Source organism: Bos taurus, chromosome 26 (assembly GCF_002263795.3).
Source record: "Bos taurus isolate L1 Dominette 01449 registration number 42190680 breed Hereford chromosome 26, ARS-UCD2.0, whole genome shotgun sequence".
In the NCBI taxonomy this organism is placed as follows: domain Eukaryota; kingdom Metazoa; phylum Chordata; class Mammalia; order Artiodactyla; family Bovidae; genus Bos; species Bos taurus.
This window is the reverse complement of record NC_037353.1, coordinates 30,451,595-30,466,463: the sequence shown is the minus strand read 5'-3', so window position 1 is coordinate 30,466,463 and position 14,869 is coordinate 30,451,595. Positions and strand designations below refer to the sequence as shown.

At 48.9% G+C, this 14,869-nt stretch overlaps 1 protein-coding gene across 7 annotated transcripts in view; it reads left to right on the top strand.

Moving 5' to 3' along the window:
• The window catches only part of XPNPEP1 (X-prolyl aminopeptidase 1), a 51,792-nt gene that overhangs the window by 15,792 nt on the left and 21,131 nt on the right, over positions 1 to 14,869 (top strand). For all 7 annotated transcript variants that reach the window (XM_010820030.4, XM_015460733.3, XM_005225734.3 and 4 more), the window contains 5 exon segments: positions 7,415 to 7,478; positions 8,865 to 8,969; positions 12,254 to 12,346; positions 12,669 to 12,812; positions 14,486 to 14,581. In XM_010820030.4, the coding sequence (XP_010818332.1) occupies positions 7,415 to 7,478; positions 8,865 to 8,969; positions 12,254 to 12,346; positions 12,669 to 12,812; positions 14,486 to 14,581 (502 nt within the window).

The following is a 14,869-nucleotide window of genomic DNA, read 5'->3' as shown; positions in this document are numbered from 1 at the left end:
TCGGGTCCGTGAAGAGGAAGGGCAAAGCTGGGATGACTGTGAAGTGGGGCCTGGGTCCGCGCCAGGACTTTGAGGCCAGGAAGAAGGGCTGGCTTTGCTTGTGACCTGCCGCAGCAGCCTCCTCAGTAATAGAGGGGCTGCTGTTCTCTGGGGCTCTTGTCCCCGGCTGTTTCCTTTCAGGCTGGATTCTGGGCTGATGGGATTTCTCCTCTGGGTCAGGGAGGGAGGGTGTTGGAGAAAGGAAGAAGAATCTTGAATTCTGTCCTTTGTGTACTTTCCAAACCAGAAATGCAGACACCCACACACTGTTGCTGGAGAGAATAAGCATCCCAAATGCATGATTGTGCAAGGTCTTGGCGCTCCAGGGGTCTGCTCTTCTCTGTCCTCAGCAACTCTAAGGGTTTTTTCTTTTAAATTCAGAACAAGGGTTTTGGTGTTAATGAGTTTGGGCCCTGAGGGACTTTTACAGCAAGGATGTGTCCTTTTTCTCTTGTAATCTTCTTGTACTGTCGAAGTCAAATGTTGGGATTTGTGGGCACCGCTGGCCCCAAACCAGGAGAATCATTGGTTGGGGCCAGAACTGCCCTGGCACCACCTTTGAGAAATCTGAACTCTTCATCCCCTCCTTCTGTAAGGCCCCTCATTCTGCTTTTGGGCACAGCTTAGTCAAAAGATCACGTTCTGGCAGGGCTGACTCCGCCAACTTGAGTTTTTGGCTGTGTTTATGGTTCCTCCTTCTGGAAGACATGAATCAGATTTTCCTAGACTCTTTGGATTCTACTCCCATTCCTCCCGGAGTTGGCTTCCTGTTTTTTATTTCTTAAATAGGCTCTCTCCTGGGGTGGAGGTAGTGATTTTTATCCCACAGTGATTTCAGCCACTGTCTTAATTGGAGTAATGTTTGCTGTGGGAACACATCTCAAAGTTGCAGTGACTCGGTGCTGTATATAGAGCCTTATTTCGTTCCTTTGGCAGTCCAGAGTGGGTGCTCCTGGTTGGTGGGTGACTCTCTTCCACTAGAAAGAGGGGTGATTCAGGGATCCAGGCATTTTCCATCCTATGATGCCACCATTCCAGCTGGCGGAAGGGGAGTAGTATGGACAGGGCACATCCGTCTTGCATTGCCCTGACCCAGACAGCACTTCCCAACCAGTCTGCATTGGTGAGAACCAGTCACGGGACCCCACCTAGCTGCAAGGGGGTCTGGGAAATGAAGTCCTAGATGGGAAACCAACCATTTTCAGTGACTGTACAGTAGGGAAAGGGTATCTTTGACTCTTTGGACTGCTATCCAGTGTTTTTCCTGTTACCTTGACTTCAGTTCAGTCAGTTCAGTTCAGTCACTCAGTCGTGTCCGACTCTTTGCGACCCCATGAATCGCAGCACTCCAGGCCTCCCTGTCCACCAACTCCCAGAGTTCACTCAGACTCACTCAGAGTCCATCGAGTCAGTGATGCCATCCAGCCATCTCATCCTCTGTCGTCCCCTTCTCCTCCTGCCCCCAGTCCCTCCCAGCATCAGAGTCTTTTCCAATGAGTCAACTCTTCACATGAGGTGGCCAAAGTACTGGAGTTTCAGATTCAGCATCATTCCCTCCAAAGAAATCCCAGGGCTGATCTCCTTCAGAATGGACTGGTTGGATCTCCTTGCAGTCCAAGGGACTCTCAAGAGTCTTCTCCAACACCACAGTTCAAAAGCATCAATTCTTCGGCACTCAGCTTTCTTCACAGTCCAACTCTCACATCCATACATGACCACAGGAAAAACCATAGCCTTGCTTAGATGGACCTTTGTTGGCAAAGTAATGTCTCTGCTTTTCAATATGCTATCTAGGTTGGTCATAACTTTCCTTCCAAGGAGTAAGTGTCTTTTAATTTCATGGCTGCAGTCACCATCTGCAGTGATTTTGGAGCCCCCCAAAAATAAAGTCTGACACTGTTTCCACTGTTTCCCCATCTCTTGGTTTCATTTAAAAGAGACGAAAATACTGAGGACGGGATGTTACCTCAGTGTTTGGAGTTTGGTGGTTCTCATCTCTGTTCACAGTCTGAACTCGGGGACTTCCTGTGCACACACAGCCATTTAGTCTTTCGGTTTCATTTTTTTTGAAAGCCTCATATATCTGAGGCATTGTGCCAGGCTTATGGCTTACGGAGGTGAAGGGCCAGTGGGGGGCACAGATGTCACCCCGCACAGGCTCACGTAACTTGAGTCATGCTTACCATGGCACCCAGCCATTGCCTTGCTTGCCCTGTTCAGTCTGCATGTGTCCATGTTGCTCACTCTTCTTAAAACCCAGCTCTGGTCACGTCACTACCCACTCTTGAACTTTTGTTCTCTATCTAGAACTTGCAGGAGAAAGTTCAAGCCTCTAAGTGTGGTGTTTGAGGTCCTTGACCATTGTCTTCAGCCTGCCTTTCCAGGAATCTCTGCTGCCACTCCCTAGAACGTTCTGCCTCAGCAGTCAGGCTAATCGTTCACTGTCCTGCCACAAACCTCTGCTTCTGGGCCTTCTTGAACTTTCTCCCTCCCTGTGTTACCTTCCTGCTTCTCCTCACCTGTCTGTGGTGGGCCAGGTCTAACCTCTGAGCTTGGCCTGAAGGATTCAGAGCACATCTGAGTTTGAAACTATAGCAGATACCATACTGCATATGCAGCATAATTCATGTGCTGATTATTAGGGCTGATGTTTCACTGACACCTGTCTTATTTTGTTTGCTGGACTGTCCACTCTGAGAAGATATTTTCTTATGTTTCCCATAGGGTCTAGGTCATCATCTGGTAGTAATAAGTGCTGTAGTTTATCAAAAGCTTAGCATGTGCTAGTTTCTTTATGTTACACCTCAACCCTCCCACATGGGTGTTTTTATCATCCCTGCCTTACAGATGAAAAATTGAACCTTAAGGTTTACCCAGCCAGTAAGTGCGGAAGCCAGGCTTGAACACAGGTTTGATTCCTGGGTGTGGGAGTCACCTGTCACATGGTTGATGAAAGAGGTGAATTCACATAGAGGTGAATGGGGGGCATACCTGTGTTCCTGGTTCCCTCAGAGTTTATAATCCAATTGTGCAGACCAGATGTGCAGTCTCTATACAGAATAAAAGATGTTGCTTGGCAATGTGGCAAGGGCATGGACTTTGGAATGTCAGACCTGAGATCAGATCTCAGCTCTGCTTTTAGAGCAGTGGTGTCTTGGGGAGGTAAGTAGGTAATTTACTTCTCTGAGCTGCTGTTTCTTTTCTTTTTTTTTTTAACCTATAAGTAGGTAGGATGATACCTTCCAGAGCTGCTGTTAAGATTAGAATTAGGGGGAATGAAGATAGTTACTGGCAACTATGCAGTCTTAGCCAGTATTATTTGTTATCATCACCCAGGGTGGGGGGCATGGATCAATGCCAATGTGGATGGTTCTGTGAAATTCAGAGATGTGGGAGGTCTCTGAAAGCTGGGTAGGTCAGAAAGCTTGTGGAAAGGGGCAAGTGTGAGCTGGATTATGAGATACGGCTGAGGCTTTCTTTCTTTTTTTTCCTGTAGCTTACTGATACGCTTTATTTGGCTGTGTGTTATTTCATTGTTTGAATTAGATGCCAACATTTAAAAATGGGATGGTATCTCACGAACATACATCTATTTAGCCTCTCCTGAAATACTGAAGGTGGAGCCCACACAGCAGCATGACAGGAATCAGAGCTGAGTAGGAGCTGCTCTCTAGAAAAGGCAGTCCCTTGTCCTGCTTTACTCTTTTAGTTTACCTGCCGTACCCTACGGCTTATGAGTTCAGAACCCCAGTTATAATCCCTTCTGGTCTTCTTCCTGTTGGACAAAGCATTAGCTTCCTGTTGCTGCTGTAGCAAACTTAGTGGCTTATCCTGGCACACATTTATTATCTTCCAGCTGTGGAAGGCTGGAATCAGCAGGGGTTGGTGACTTCTGGAGGCTCTGGGGACAGTCCATTTCCTTGTCTTCTCCAGTTTCTAGAGGCCACCTCCATTTCTTGCCTCGGAGCTTTTCCCCCATTTTCAAAGAGGTGGCTAAAGTCTGAAGTATGAAGAAAGGTTCATCTTTCTTCCTGCTTGTTTACTTATTCCACAAGTATTGGTTGTGGGCCTGTGCCTTGTTCAGGGACAGTGACAAACAAGACAGACAAACACCCTGATCTCCTGGTGTTACATTCTGGTGGGCAGGACAGTGCAGTAACAGCATGAAGGAGCCATGAAGGAGAGCACGTGCTAAACCGAGACACAGAAGAGGCTGCGTGGCTCCTGGAGCTGGATAGTAAGCTTCTCTTTGAAGGCAACAGCTGACCTGAAATATAAGGAGCTAGCCGTGCCATGATGAGAGGGAGGCTTTGACAGGCACAAGGAAGAGCGTGTGCAGAGGCCCTGAAGGAGGAGTGAGATCGGAAAGTGCAAGGAGCAAGAAGCAGGTGGTGTGGCTGGAGTGCTGTGAATGGGTGGGTTGTCGGAGGACCGTTCTGGGAGGAGAGCAGGGCTTGATCAAGCCATGTTCTGGGGACTGTGCTGGGGTCTGAATTTTACCCCAAGTGTGTTGGGAAGTCACTGACGGGTTGTAAGTATGCTGCTAACAAGATGTGATTTCCCAGGTGCTGCCAGTGGTAAAGAATCCGCCTGCCAGTGCAGGAGATGCAAGAGACATGAGTTTGGTACCTGGGTCAGGAAGATCTGCTGGAGTAGGGAATGGCAACCCACTCCAGTATGCTTGCCTGGAAAATCCCATGGACAGAGGAGCCTGGTGGGCTACAATCCATAGGGTCACAAAGAGTCAGACATGACTAAGCATGCATCCCCTTGAAAACCATAACATATACACACACACACATGCTATTATGATGCACACACATATACACACACATGCTAATATATACACACACACACATAGACACATGCTAATATGATATATACACACACACACAGTTTGAAAAGCTCGCTGTGAGTTAAGAGTGGATTGCAGGGGCAGTGGTCCAAGTAGAGATGAGGGAGGCTTGGATGGGGGTATTAAAGATGGAGAGACATTATAGTTTTGGAGAAAAAGCCAATGGCTGTGTTTCTTTGAGCCTTTTCCCTAGTATGCTAAGGCTTTGGCGTATTTTAGGCATTTTGCTGCTCTCTAGGGAGAATGTTCCCAGGCTTTGCCAGCCTCATGGCTGAGGAAAGTGGGGGAGGCCTGGGCCAGTGCTTGTCTGGCATCTGCTTAGCCTTGTTGGTGTGAAGGTGACAGCTTCGGTCAGCGATGTCTTTCTGGCATGTTGACCACTTAGGTCATGTCTAGACATTCTTACCCCAGCCCTCATCTTGATCCCAAACCAAACTCGTCCACCTGCTGTTAATTCCACCTCTCTTCAGAGAAACTCTAGGTAAACCCCTGGGGGCCCCATGCCTCCTTCCAGGCTTCCCCAGGTTGGGAGCGGGCACTCTTCTGTCCCTGTGTGCCAGAGCCAAGCCAGATCAAGGTCAGCAGTTCTTCTCTGCCAGCCCCTCACCCCAGTCCTTGCTGTGTGTCAAGCGGGAGAGCCCCAAGCCAAGGGGACCTGTTGTCACTCACGTGTCCGTTCCGGGTCTTCTCTCTTGTGTGCTGTGTCCTCTTGTGTGCTGTGATTGTTAGCACAAGGGTTTAGTTTTCCCAGCCTCTCTCCTGCTTTTTCAGCACACAGGAAGGAGACATTGGTATCATCTCTTCTCTTGTGTATGTGCAGTACCCTCAGGTTTCTGGTGAGTTGTGCGGAACCTGTACTTGCTATTCCTCACAACAGAACTTGGACAAGGGTGGGAACCCACTCCCCCATCTTGGCCTTTTTTTTTTTTTTTCTAGTCTTGCACTCAATAATTACTGGGTTAATAAACAAAGGACTCTACAGTTCATCATTGATGCTGGTGGCCATTTCTTTCTGTGTGCTTAGTGCTATCTGGTCAATGTTCCTTTGTGTTTCGGGGATCAAACATTTGCTTGCCGTTGCAGTCAACCATCTGAAACGACCCGTTGTGGAAGTGAGGACTGAGGCTGAGAGAGCCGGGGAGATGCATCAGAGCACGTAACTGGGCCTGCTGGAGGGCAGCTGGGGCTCAGAGATCACAGAGCTCCTTCATGCTGCCATTGTGATTCTCTGTGGCCTTTCCAGCATCTCTGTGGGTCATGGTCTGTGACTGGTCTGAGGCTGCAATTATGACTGCCTTGGTGAAAGGGGAGGCTTTCATCTACGTGGCAGGAATGAAACCCGGGAGCCAGTTTCCCCCCTATGTTGTGTTGATTGTCCCCAAATGCCCTCGGGTCCAGCCAGTGCCTACCCTCCCCGCCCTTCTCTATCCTGAGCATTCTGGTTGCACCACTGGGGGTCTTAGTTCTCCCACCAGGGATCAAACCTGAGCCGCCTCCACTGGAAGCACAGAATCTTAGCCCCTGGAGCACCCTCTCCTAAGCATTCTTAACCCTGCCAGGTCCTTTAGCTCAGGAACAACCTGCTGACAGAAGCAACAGCAGCTCTGGGCTCAAGCAGATCAGATCCTGGCCCTGCTGCTGGCCTGTTAGTTACTTAAAGATTCTGTCTTTGAACCTCAATTTTCTAATTTGCTATTGGTCTTATCCCGGAGAGTCATTTTGAGGATGCAAGATGATGTATTTAGTGGGGCAGTGTGGCACAGGGCTTGAATTGAGCTCTGGAGCTGACTGCCCAGGTTCAAATCCTGACTCTGCTCCTTTTGAGTTGTGTGATTTTGGACAAGTTCCTTGAGTCTCTGTGCCTTACTGGCACAAAAGTACACACTGTGGCCTCGTACCCTCTCCCCAGGAATGGAACCTCTTACTTTCTTCTCCCTGATCCCATTCCATTCAGAGGCTGGGGAGGACCTGGATTTGAACATGACGTTTTATTTTGCTGAAGCCTTCTGGGTTGGAGGAAGCATTTGTTCCCTAACAGGAAGGGACAGGGTCTGCGTGGGAGAGATTGGTGACACTGCCTTGGATGGGGGATACAGACAGGAAGTTCAGAAATAAGCTGATAGCTAAAGAGAGTTAAGTTAGAGAGTTATTGGCACATAAAACAGAAATTCAGGCTTTTCAGAAAAATAACAGATGCCTGAATGTCAGTGGCAAGGAAGGGAGAAGGCTATCAGATTGTTTTTGAGTAAGATCTCAGCAAGGAAAGAGCGGTTTGGATCTATTTCTCTTGCTTTGTTTTCCAGGTGAAAAAAATCGAGGTTCAAGGGAGCAGCCCTTTTAGCCCTTAATTAATTAGGGTCGCCTATAGTGTGCACTAATCTTTTTTTTTTAATGTTCAGCTTGCCTTTTCGGCTAGATTGTCAGTTCCTTGAAGGAAGGTGCCCAGCTTTTGCCAGCCTCTGTGGTCCTGCTGGGCTGTGACTGATCAAGGTCCACTTTCTTGACCTCTCTGTTTTCCAGAGTGAGTACATTGCTCCGTGTGATTGTCGGCGCGCCTTTGTCTCTGGATTTGATGGCTCTGCAGGTGAGTCACTAAATTCTCTCTCTGTCCTTGTGGTACTTGTGTTCGCCTCCCTAAAATAACTGGACCCAGTTTCAGTCTGTGATACAGAACCAAAGAGAAAATACAGACCAGACGTCCCCATTGACCCTCTGCAGAGGGGGCGTGGTCCCGGCGCCTGCAGCTCCTAAGCTTACGTGTTAGTGACTCTCTTCTCTCGTGTTAATGATGCTTCTTTTTAATGACTCTTTGCTTTTCAAGTCAAAAAATTTTATTTTAAAAACAGTCTTGGGTGATTTCCCTGGTTATCTAGTGGGAAAGAATTCGCCTTCAAAGCAGGGGATGCATGTTTGATCCCTGGTGGGGGAACTAAGATCCCACATGCCTGGGGCAGCCAAACCCTCCTGCTGCAACCAGGGAAGCCTGCAGGCTCTTGAGGCTGCCTGCCACAATGAAGACCCAGTACAGCCAAAAAAAATATTGTTGAACTTTTTATTAAATATAACATACACACAGATAAGTATATCATGAATACCCCTGCGTAACTGGCACTGCAGATAAGAAATGGGACATGAATGGCATCCTCAGGACCCCTTCCTTCGCTTTTTGGTCCTCTGTATTTCTCTAAGCGCTTAACTCTTGGTTTCTCCCCTTTCCCTTTCAACTTGAATAATAAAGATTAATGTTGAGCTACACTGGCACGCTGCATTAATTTTCCAAGAGCTGTTGCGCCCTTGAGTTTCAGGGTGGGTTTCCCCTTCAGGCTCCCATCCTCTTAAGTGGCTGGGTTTGACGGGAGCCCCTCTCCTCACAATTAGCGCACTGCTTCCATTGATGTAGGTGCATGTGTTGGTTGGCACATTCCATCTGGTTTAGGCTGACACCTCTGCTGAAAACCCTGAGTTCTTCTGGGCCTGTGGGAGCTGAGGGTGGGTAGAGGTGGAGATATAAACTCCCTGCATCTCCCTGAATGCTCACAGCGCCCAGGTGGTCTCTCTTGGGAAAGGCAAAACACCTCCCTTGGGGCGTTTGTTGGAGCAGGTGGCTGTGATTGCTGAGCAGGAACCATTTCCAGCTCACTCCTGGCCCTCTGTCCACAGACCTCTGTCCTCCTGGCCTTGACTCACGTCATGCACATGGGGTCCTTTCTATGCAGGGACCAGTACCCGGGCTGCCTCCAGACTGCTGCTTTCAGCGGTTGGGCCACAGCTGGTTGTCAGTGGTACCATCTTCTCTTGCCTGGAGGTTTCCTTGGAGTCAGAGGCCTACCTGCTCCCCTCAAAGTGGGGGTGGGTGGGGGGCCAAACGGAGTCTGGGGCCTCTCACTGTGCTCGCCTGCCTGCTGCCATTCTGGGCAGCTTCTAGGTGTTTGTCAGGAACCTCTCTCATTCCTTTGCTCCCCTCCTCCAGGCACAGCCATCGTCACAGAAGAACATGCGGCCATGTGGACTGACGGGCGCTACTTTCTCCAGGCTGCCAAGCAGATGGACAGCAACTGGACACTCATGAAGATGGGTGCGTAGAGGCACAGCCATCTCAAGCTTAGCTGGCTGGCTCAGGAGGAGACCCTGGAGCTCCTCAGGGCTTCTGGATCTTAACCCTTTTATGGGATCAGGGACCGCTTTTAGAATCCAAGGTGTCTTAGTAACAAACTACCGTAGATGGGGTGGCTCAAACAACAGAAATTTAGAGAAGGGATACGTGTATATGTATGGCTGAGTACCTTCACTCTTCACCTGAAGCTACCAAAGCATTTTTAATCGGCTGTTGTTGTTCAGTTGCCCAGTCGTACCCAACTCTTTGTGACCCCATGGACTGCAGCTATACCCCAATACAAAATAAAAAGTCTAAAGTTTTGGCGGGAGAGTTTTTTCAATGGAAATTTATCTTTTCATGGCTGGTGGTTGGAAATCTAAAAGTCTAAAGTTTTGGGGGGAAAAATTATTTTTTCAACAGAAATTTAATTTTTCATGGCTAGTGGCTGGAAGTCTGAAATGAGGGTGCTAGTGTGGTCAGACTGGTGAGAGCTGTCTTCCTGGCGTGCAGACAGCCACCTTCTCACTTATCCTTACATGGTTCTCTCTCTCTCTTCCTCTTAGAAGGTTACCAATCCTACTGGATTAGAATTCTACTGTATGACTTCATTTAACCTTCAGTATCTCCTAAGCCCCTGTCTCCAAACATTGGTCACGTTGTGAGGTAGGGTTTCAATGTATGAATTTTGAGGGGAAACAGTCCAGTTCATGGTACAAGGAAGAACAAGGAAGTGACAGGCTTCTATATACATACCATCACGCATTCAGTTTTGGAAGGCCCTGGCTCAGAACCCTCGTTTCAGTGAGGAGTAGCTGAGGGCCAGAGAGGACCTTGTGCCTTTGACTCATGCCCTGGGGGCCTTCCCACTGCTCTCTGCTGCCTCATGATTTTAAATGAGGTGAAGGTAAGGGGCCCCTGGCAGCCGAGCTAGGAAGCTCTCCCTCTGAGAATCCTGGCAGCTTAGCCACAGGGCAAGAGCATGGGTCTGCAGCTTTCTTGGGCAAGTTACTTCATCTTCAGTTTCCTCATCTATAAAGTGGAATGATAATTGTACCATAAAATGGCAAGGATTAAAGAAATAACATATGGAAAGCATGGAGCTCAGTGTTTATTGGATAAGGATAATGTGTGTGTGTGTGTGTACACGGGTTTTTCATTTAATTGCGTGCTATATTTTTCCTTGTCATCAGAGTAGTCTTTTGAAATATGGTTTTAGTGATTGTACAAAGGTGCAGCCTGCTGCATTTTGAACTTGGACAATAGAAGGAGGGGAAAGCAGCTGCCAGGGCTGAGTGAGGAAGAGGAGAAAAGGCCAAATCCCTGATGTTTCTTGTTTGTTGTTGGAAGTTATGAGGAAATCGGGTTGTTACCAGACTCACAGTTCAGGGAGCAGAGGGCTGTTGATACTGAGTTGAGCTGACCCCAGGATCTATTACTGAGGTTGTGTGTGTGTGTATGCGCGCGCGCGCACGCCTGCATGCTCCACACACTTTCCATATGCATGTATGAATGTTTGGCTTAGGGAGGAATTAAGAATGTTTTTATCCTGGCAATGGGTTTATTTTAAACTTGGGTTTCTCAAAATTCTTTTAAAATATAGAAACGTCAACACTGCAGGTTGGTTGTCCCAGTTGCGTTCTCTCTCACACACATGCACAGGCCTTCGGGATTGTGGGGCTGTTAGAAGTGGATAGGCCTCTAGGCCTTCGTACTTTTTGATTACATGCCTCTCTGTTGCTGGTTCATGCGCCCTTAGCATGTATGTATATTTGTTTATATGTTAGATGCATGTGCTATGTCCATGTGTATTTCAGATACAAGCAAAGTTTAATATCTTAATTTTTCAGAAGAAGTACAAATGGAAGTTCTGATACTTTCTGCTTGCACCCCAGGGTCTCTTTTAATGTGCTCCTGGGATGTGAGCATCTCTCTTTGGGGCCTATACTCCAGCTGTTAAGATATGTCAGTGCTTTGGGGGTTAGAGTGTCAGAGGAGCAAATACTATCTGCCTCTTCCCTAGACCAGCCCTGGGGGAGGAGTCCTTCTTCCCTCCAAGCCGTCTCTAGCCTCTGCCCGCAGCCCGCCTCCTCACTGGCTCTCCTGTGTAGGGAGGTTCTGGTGGGTGTGGCTGGGGAGTGGTTGATCCCTGGGGTTTTGCCCAGCATCTGTCTGCTAGGAGATGATATGACTTCACCCTGTGAAAGTTATACTAGGGGCATTCAAGGAACTTGCTTAATAATTGGCTTGTTTAGCGGTTTGAGGAAAAAATAGGAAAGAATCAGATAGGAAAATCACTCAGTGCAGTTTCTAGGCAGGCTTTTAGAATTGAGATTCGTGAGCTCATTTCTTTATAAACCTTTGACCGTCCGTTATGTGGTTATCAGTACTCAGGGAAGGTAGTAGAAGTCAGTACTGTTTTGGAATATGTGAACTTTCACTCTTTGATATTTTACCGAAATGTTTGTTAATTGTTTAGCAAAAATCTGATGAAAAAGTATACATCTGAAATGTACAAGATATACTGGGTTGGATTAAAGAAAAACTGGGATATCACAAATAATTGTAGTTCCTTTTGTGAAGCTTACTCCGTGTCCTATGACTAGTCTCTTAGAAACAGAAAGGGTTGTGTGCTCTTGGTAATTGGAAAGCCCAGGGAGCCAGTTAAAGACACGATGTTGGGTTCCTGTGCGTTCCTCTTACAGTCTTTGGATAGGTTTCTGCTGCTGAGACTTGAGCTCAGCCCTCCAGTCAGGCTGATTGTCTGGCAGGGCCTTTCCTCTGCAATGATGCCCTCCAGGTGAGGCAAGAGCCCTGCGCGTGTGTTTGCCTTACCTGGGTGGAACGTAAGGGGGACTCTGAGCTTCCGCCTGCACCGTCTCACCACTCATTCTCTCATCACCATTAGTGGGGAAGTCACAGAAGGCCGAAGAGATGATCTTCGGGATGACATCATGCACCTGTGTTGCAGTGATTCCCAGGATGCCTTTTACCAGGGGTCCAGGGAAAATCCTGCTTCTTTCTTCTGTCTCACCCTCCCCTTATATACCATCTTACTTTATGCTTTCCTTTTATAGCATCTAACTCTTCTTCTAGCCTTCCAGGATGAAGAGAAGTTCAGATTTTCCAAGTGCTGTCAATCCTTTTTAAAGAAGGTGCTTGATAAAGACCCTGTTCTCATGCTATTGGCGAATTGCACCCTTCTGGGTAGGATAGCGAGCTCAGGATCCCTGGGAGTTGTTTCTCATCAGTTCTTCCCTCTGTAGGTCTGAAGGACACACCAACTCAGGAAGACTGGCTGGTGAGTGTACTTCCTGAAGGATCCAGGGTTGGTGTAGACCCACTGATCATTCCTACAGGTGAGTAAGCCGAGGCCCTGCCAGCTTGGGTGAGGACTGGGGTTCTAGATGCCTCCCCAGCCTCCTTATTTGCTTGTGGGTGGTGGAACCTTTGGGGGCTCAGCATGACATGAGGTCACAGCGGAGGTCAGGGTGAGGAGAAGAGTTAGCAGAGGGCCGCAGGATCGCCTGTCAGAAGGTGCCAGGCTCTCAGAGCCCTGCTGCCTGTAGAGGGTGTTCAGTTCACAGCAGGATCGCCTGTCAGAAGGTGCCAGGCTCTCAGAGCCCTGCTGCCTGTAGAGGGTGTTCAGTTCACAGCTAGACCACCAGTGTTTCTCCTCAGATTACTGGAAGAAGATGGCCAAGGTTCTGAGAAGTGCTGGCCACCACCTCATTCCTGTCAAGGACAACCTAGTGGACAAGATCTGGACAGACCGCCCCGAGCGTCCCTGCAAACCGCTCATCACACTGGGCCTGGATTACACAGGTCAGAACCACGGCTACGCCCTGCAGGCCCTGGCCATCGTCCCCTCCACCTGAACGCAAGTCCTCTGGAGCCAGGTCATCGAGCTGATGGGAGGATTTGGCCCTGCTCGGGCACGTGGGGCATTGGGGCAGCAGGAGTTCAGTTTGTTTCCACTGTTGGCACCTGCTTGGGCATAGTTTAACTCTCGCAGAGCTCTTCTGGGCAGACCCATGGGTGCTGCTGAGATGGCTTTTTTTTTTACCATTCAGTTGCTCACTGCCCCTCTCATGCATCTGATATTGGACACAGAGCCTAGAGGTTTCTAGATTCCGTGTCCTTTTCTTCTGCCAGCACTTGTAGGTTTACCTTCCCAGGCCCCCTGCCCTTTATCTGTCCTCTGCCGTAGAGGCTTTGGGGAGTGGGTGGGTTTCTTTGGCTTGTGTGATAGTGGTGAGTGAGGAGCAAGTTCTGTGAACAGTCTGTGGGAGATGAAAGTGTGGATTTATGGAAGAGTGAGGAGTGCAGAGGGAAAGGCCTGGAGGTGGGGCAGAGGGGAGTGAATCTTGCTGTAGAAACAGCAGAGGAGAGGTGGAGCGGGGATGTCTGGAATGCAGGCACATTGCCCAGAGGGGTCCTGGGAAGAAAGCATTACAATCCAGACTCTCAGCCAAGTTTTAAGCAGAATTCCTGAGCTGATCGTCACAGCAGCGTTTGGTTGTGGGGACGCCCCCAGCTTGCTTCCTTGTGACACTCTCACAGAGGGTATTGCAGACTGGGGAGGGGGATGGGTCCAGTGAGGGGCCCTGGGTCAGCTAAACATTGTCCAGCAGCATGCTTTGGATTCTGTGAACTGAAGGAGAGGCTCTGACCTGTTCTTTACAGAGCAGGGAGAGCAGGTTTGGCTGGTGAGACTTTGGGTCAGCAGACACGTGAGTGCCTGCCATGTGCAGGGCGCTGCCAGGGGCTGCGTGCATGAGACAGATGCCTGCCCTGTTCACAGGTGGCTGTACCATGAGGTCCAAGTGCTGTCTCACGTCAGGTGGTGGTGAGCTTCTCTGGGGCCCACAGGAGTATGTCTGACAGTGCGTGTGTGGTTTGGAAGTGGTAGTCGCACTGAAACAGGCTGTGGAGAATTCCTAGATCTTAGCACTGAAAGGCAGGTCTTGAAGCTCTAGAATGTAAGGTAGAGGGTGATATTTGCCTGACCTCTAAAGATTCGGTGAGTTCTCTCTGCTGGTTAGCGTCTTCTCAAAGCTCCCTGTGCTTCCTCTATGGCAGCAGTCTTTATACAGAAGTGTAACTAATTGCTGGTTTAATTATCTGTCTTCCCTTCCAGATTGTAAGCCCCATGAGGGCAGGGCCTGTGTGTAGCTCAGAGCTGTAACTGCAGTGACCAGTAAAGCATCTGCAGATATTGATGCCTGGGCAGGAGAGATGGTTCATAGACATTTGTTGAATGAACAAATGGATTAATTTTGTTGTGAGGCAGTCTGGGCTCTGGATAGTCAACTAGCTTAGACGGAGTCACTTCTCTTGTATGGGATTGGTATCCAGGCATTCTGTCCGCTCAGATAACATGCTCCCTGGATGTGGTGCTGGTTAAGAGTGTTTGGAATGGGCTCTTTCACTTGGCTCTCAACAGTCCCCGGGACCAGACCAGGGGCTGGAGTGGCAAGTGTGTTTGTTTCTTGCAGGCATCTCCTGGAAGGACAAGGTTGCAGACCTTCGGTTGAAAATGGCTGAGAGGAACGTCGTGTGGTTTGTGGTCACTGCCCTGGATGAGATTGCGTGTGAGTGCTCTGGTTTCACTGTTGGGGTGTGTTACCCAGTCTCTCAGTTGGTTCTCTGGGAATCTGTGTGCTCACAGAATTCAGTTTTCTGCATGGTCAGAGAATAAGCAAAAGACCATCACCAGTGGGTATATGGCATGCCAGGTGGGATGGAGAAGGGATTATTTTGGATGGAGAATTACAGGGCGTTGGGGAGGAGATTGTGGTTGGTCTGGAGCAGTATTACAGCGAGGCGCTGATGCTGAATATGTGGTGGTGTCCCCCTCTGGCCAGTCTACTCAGTACTGT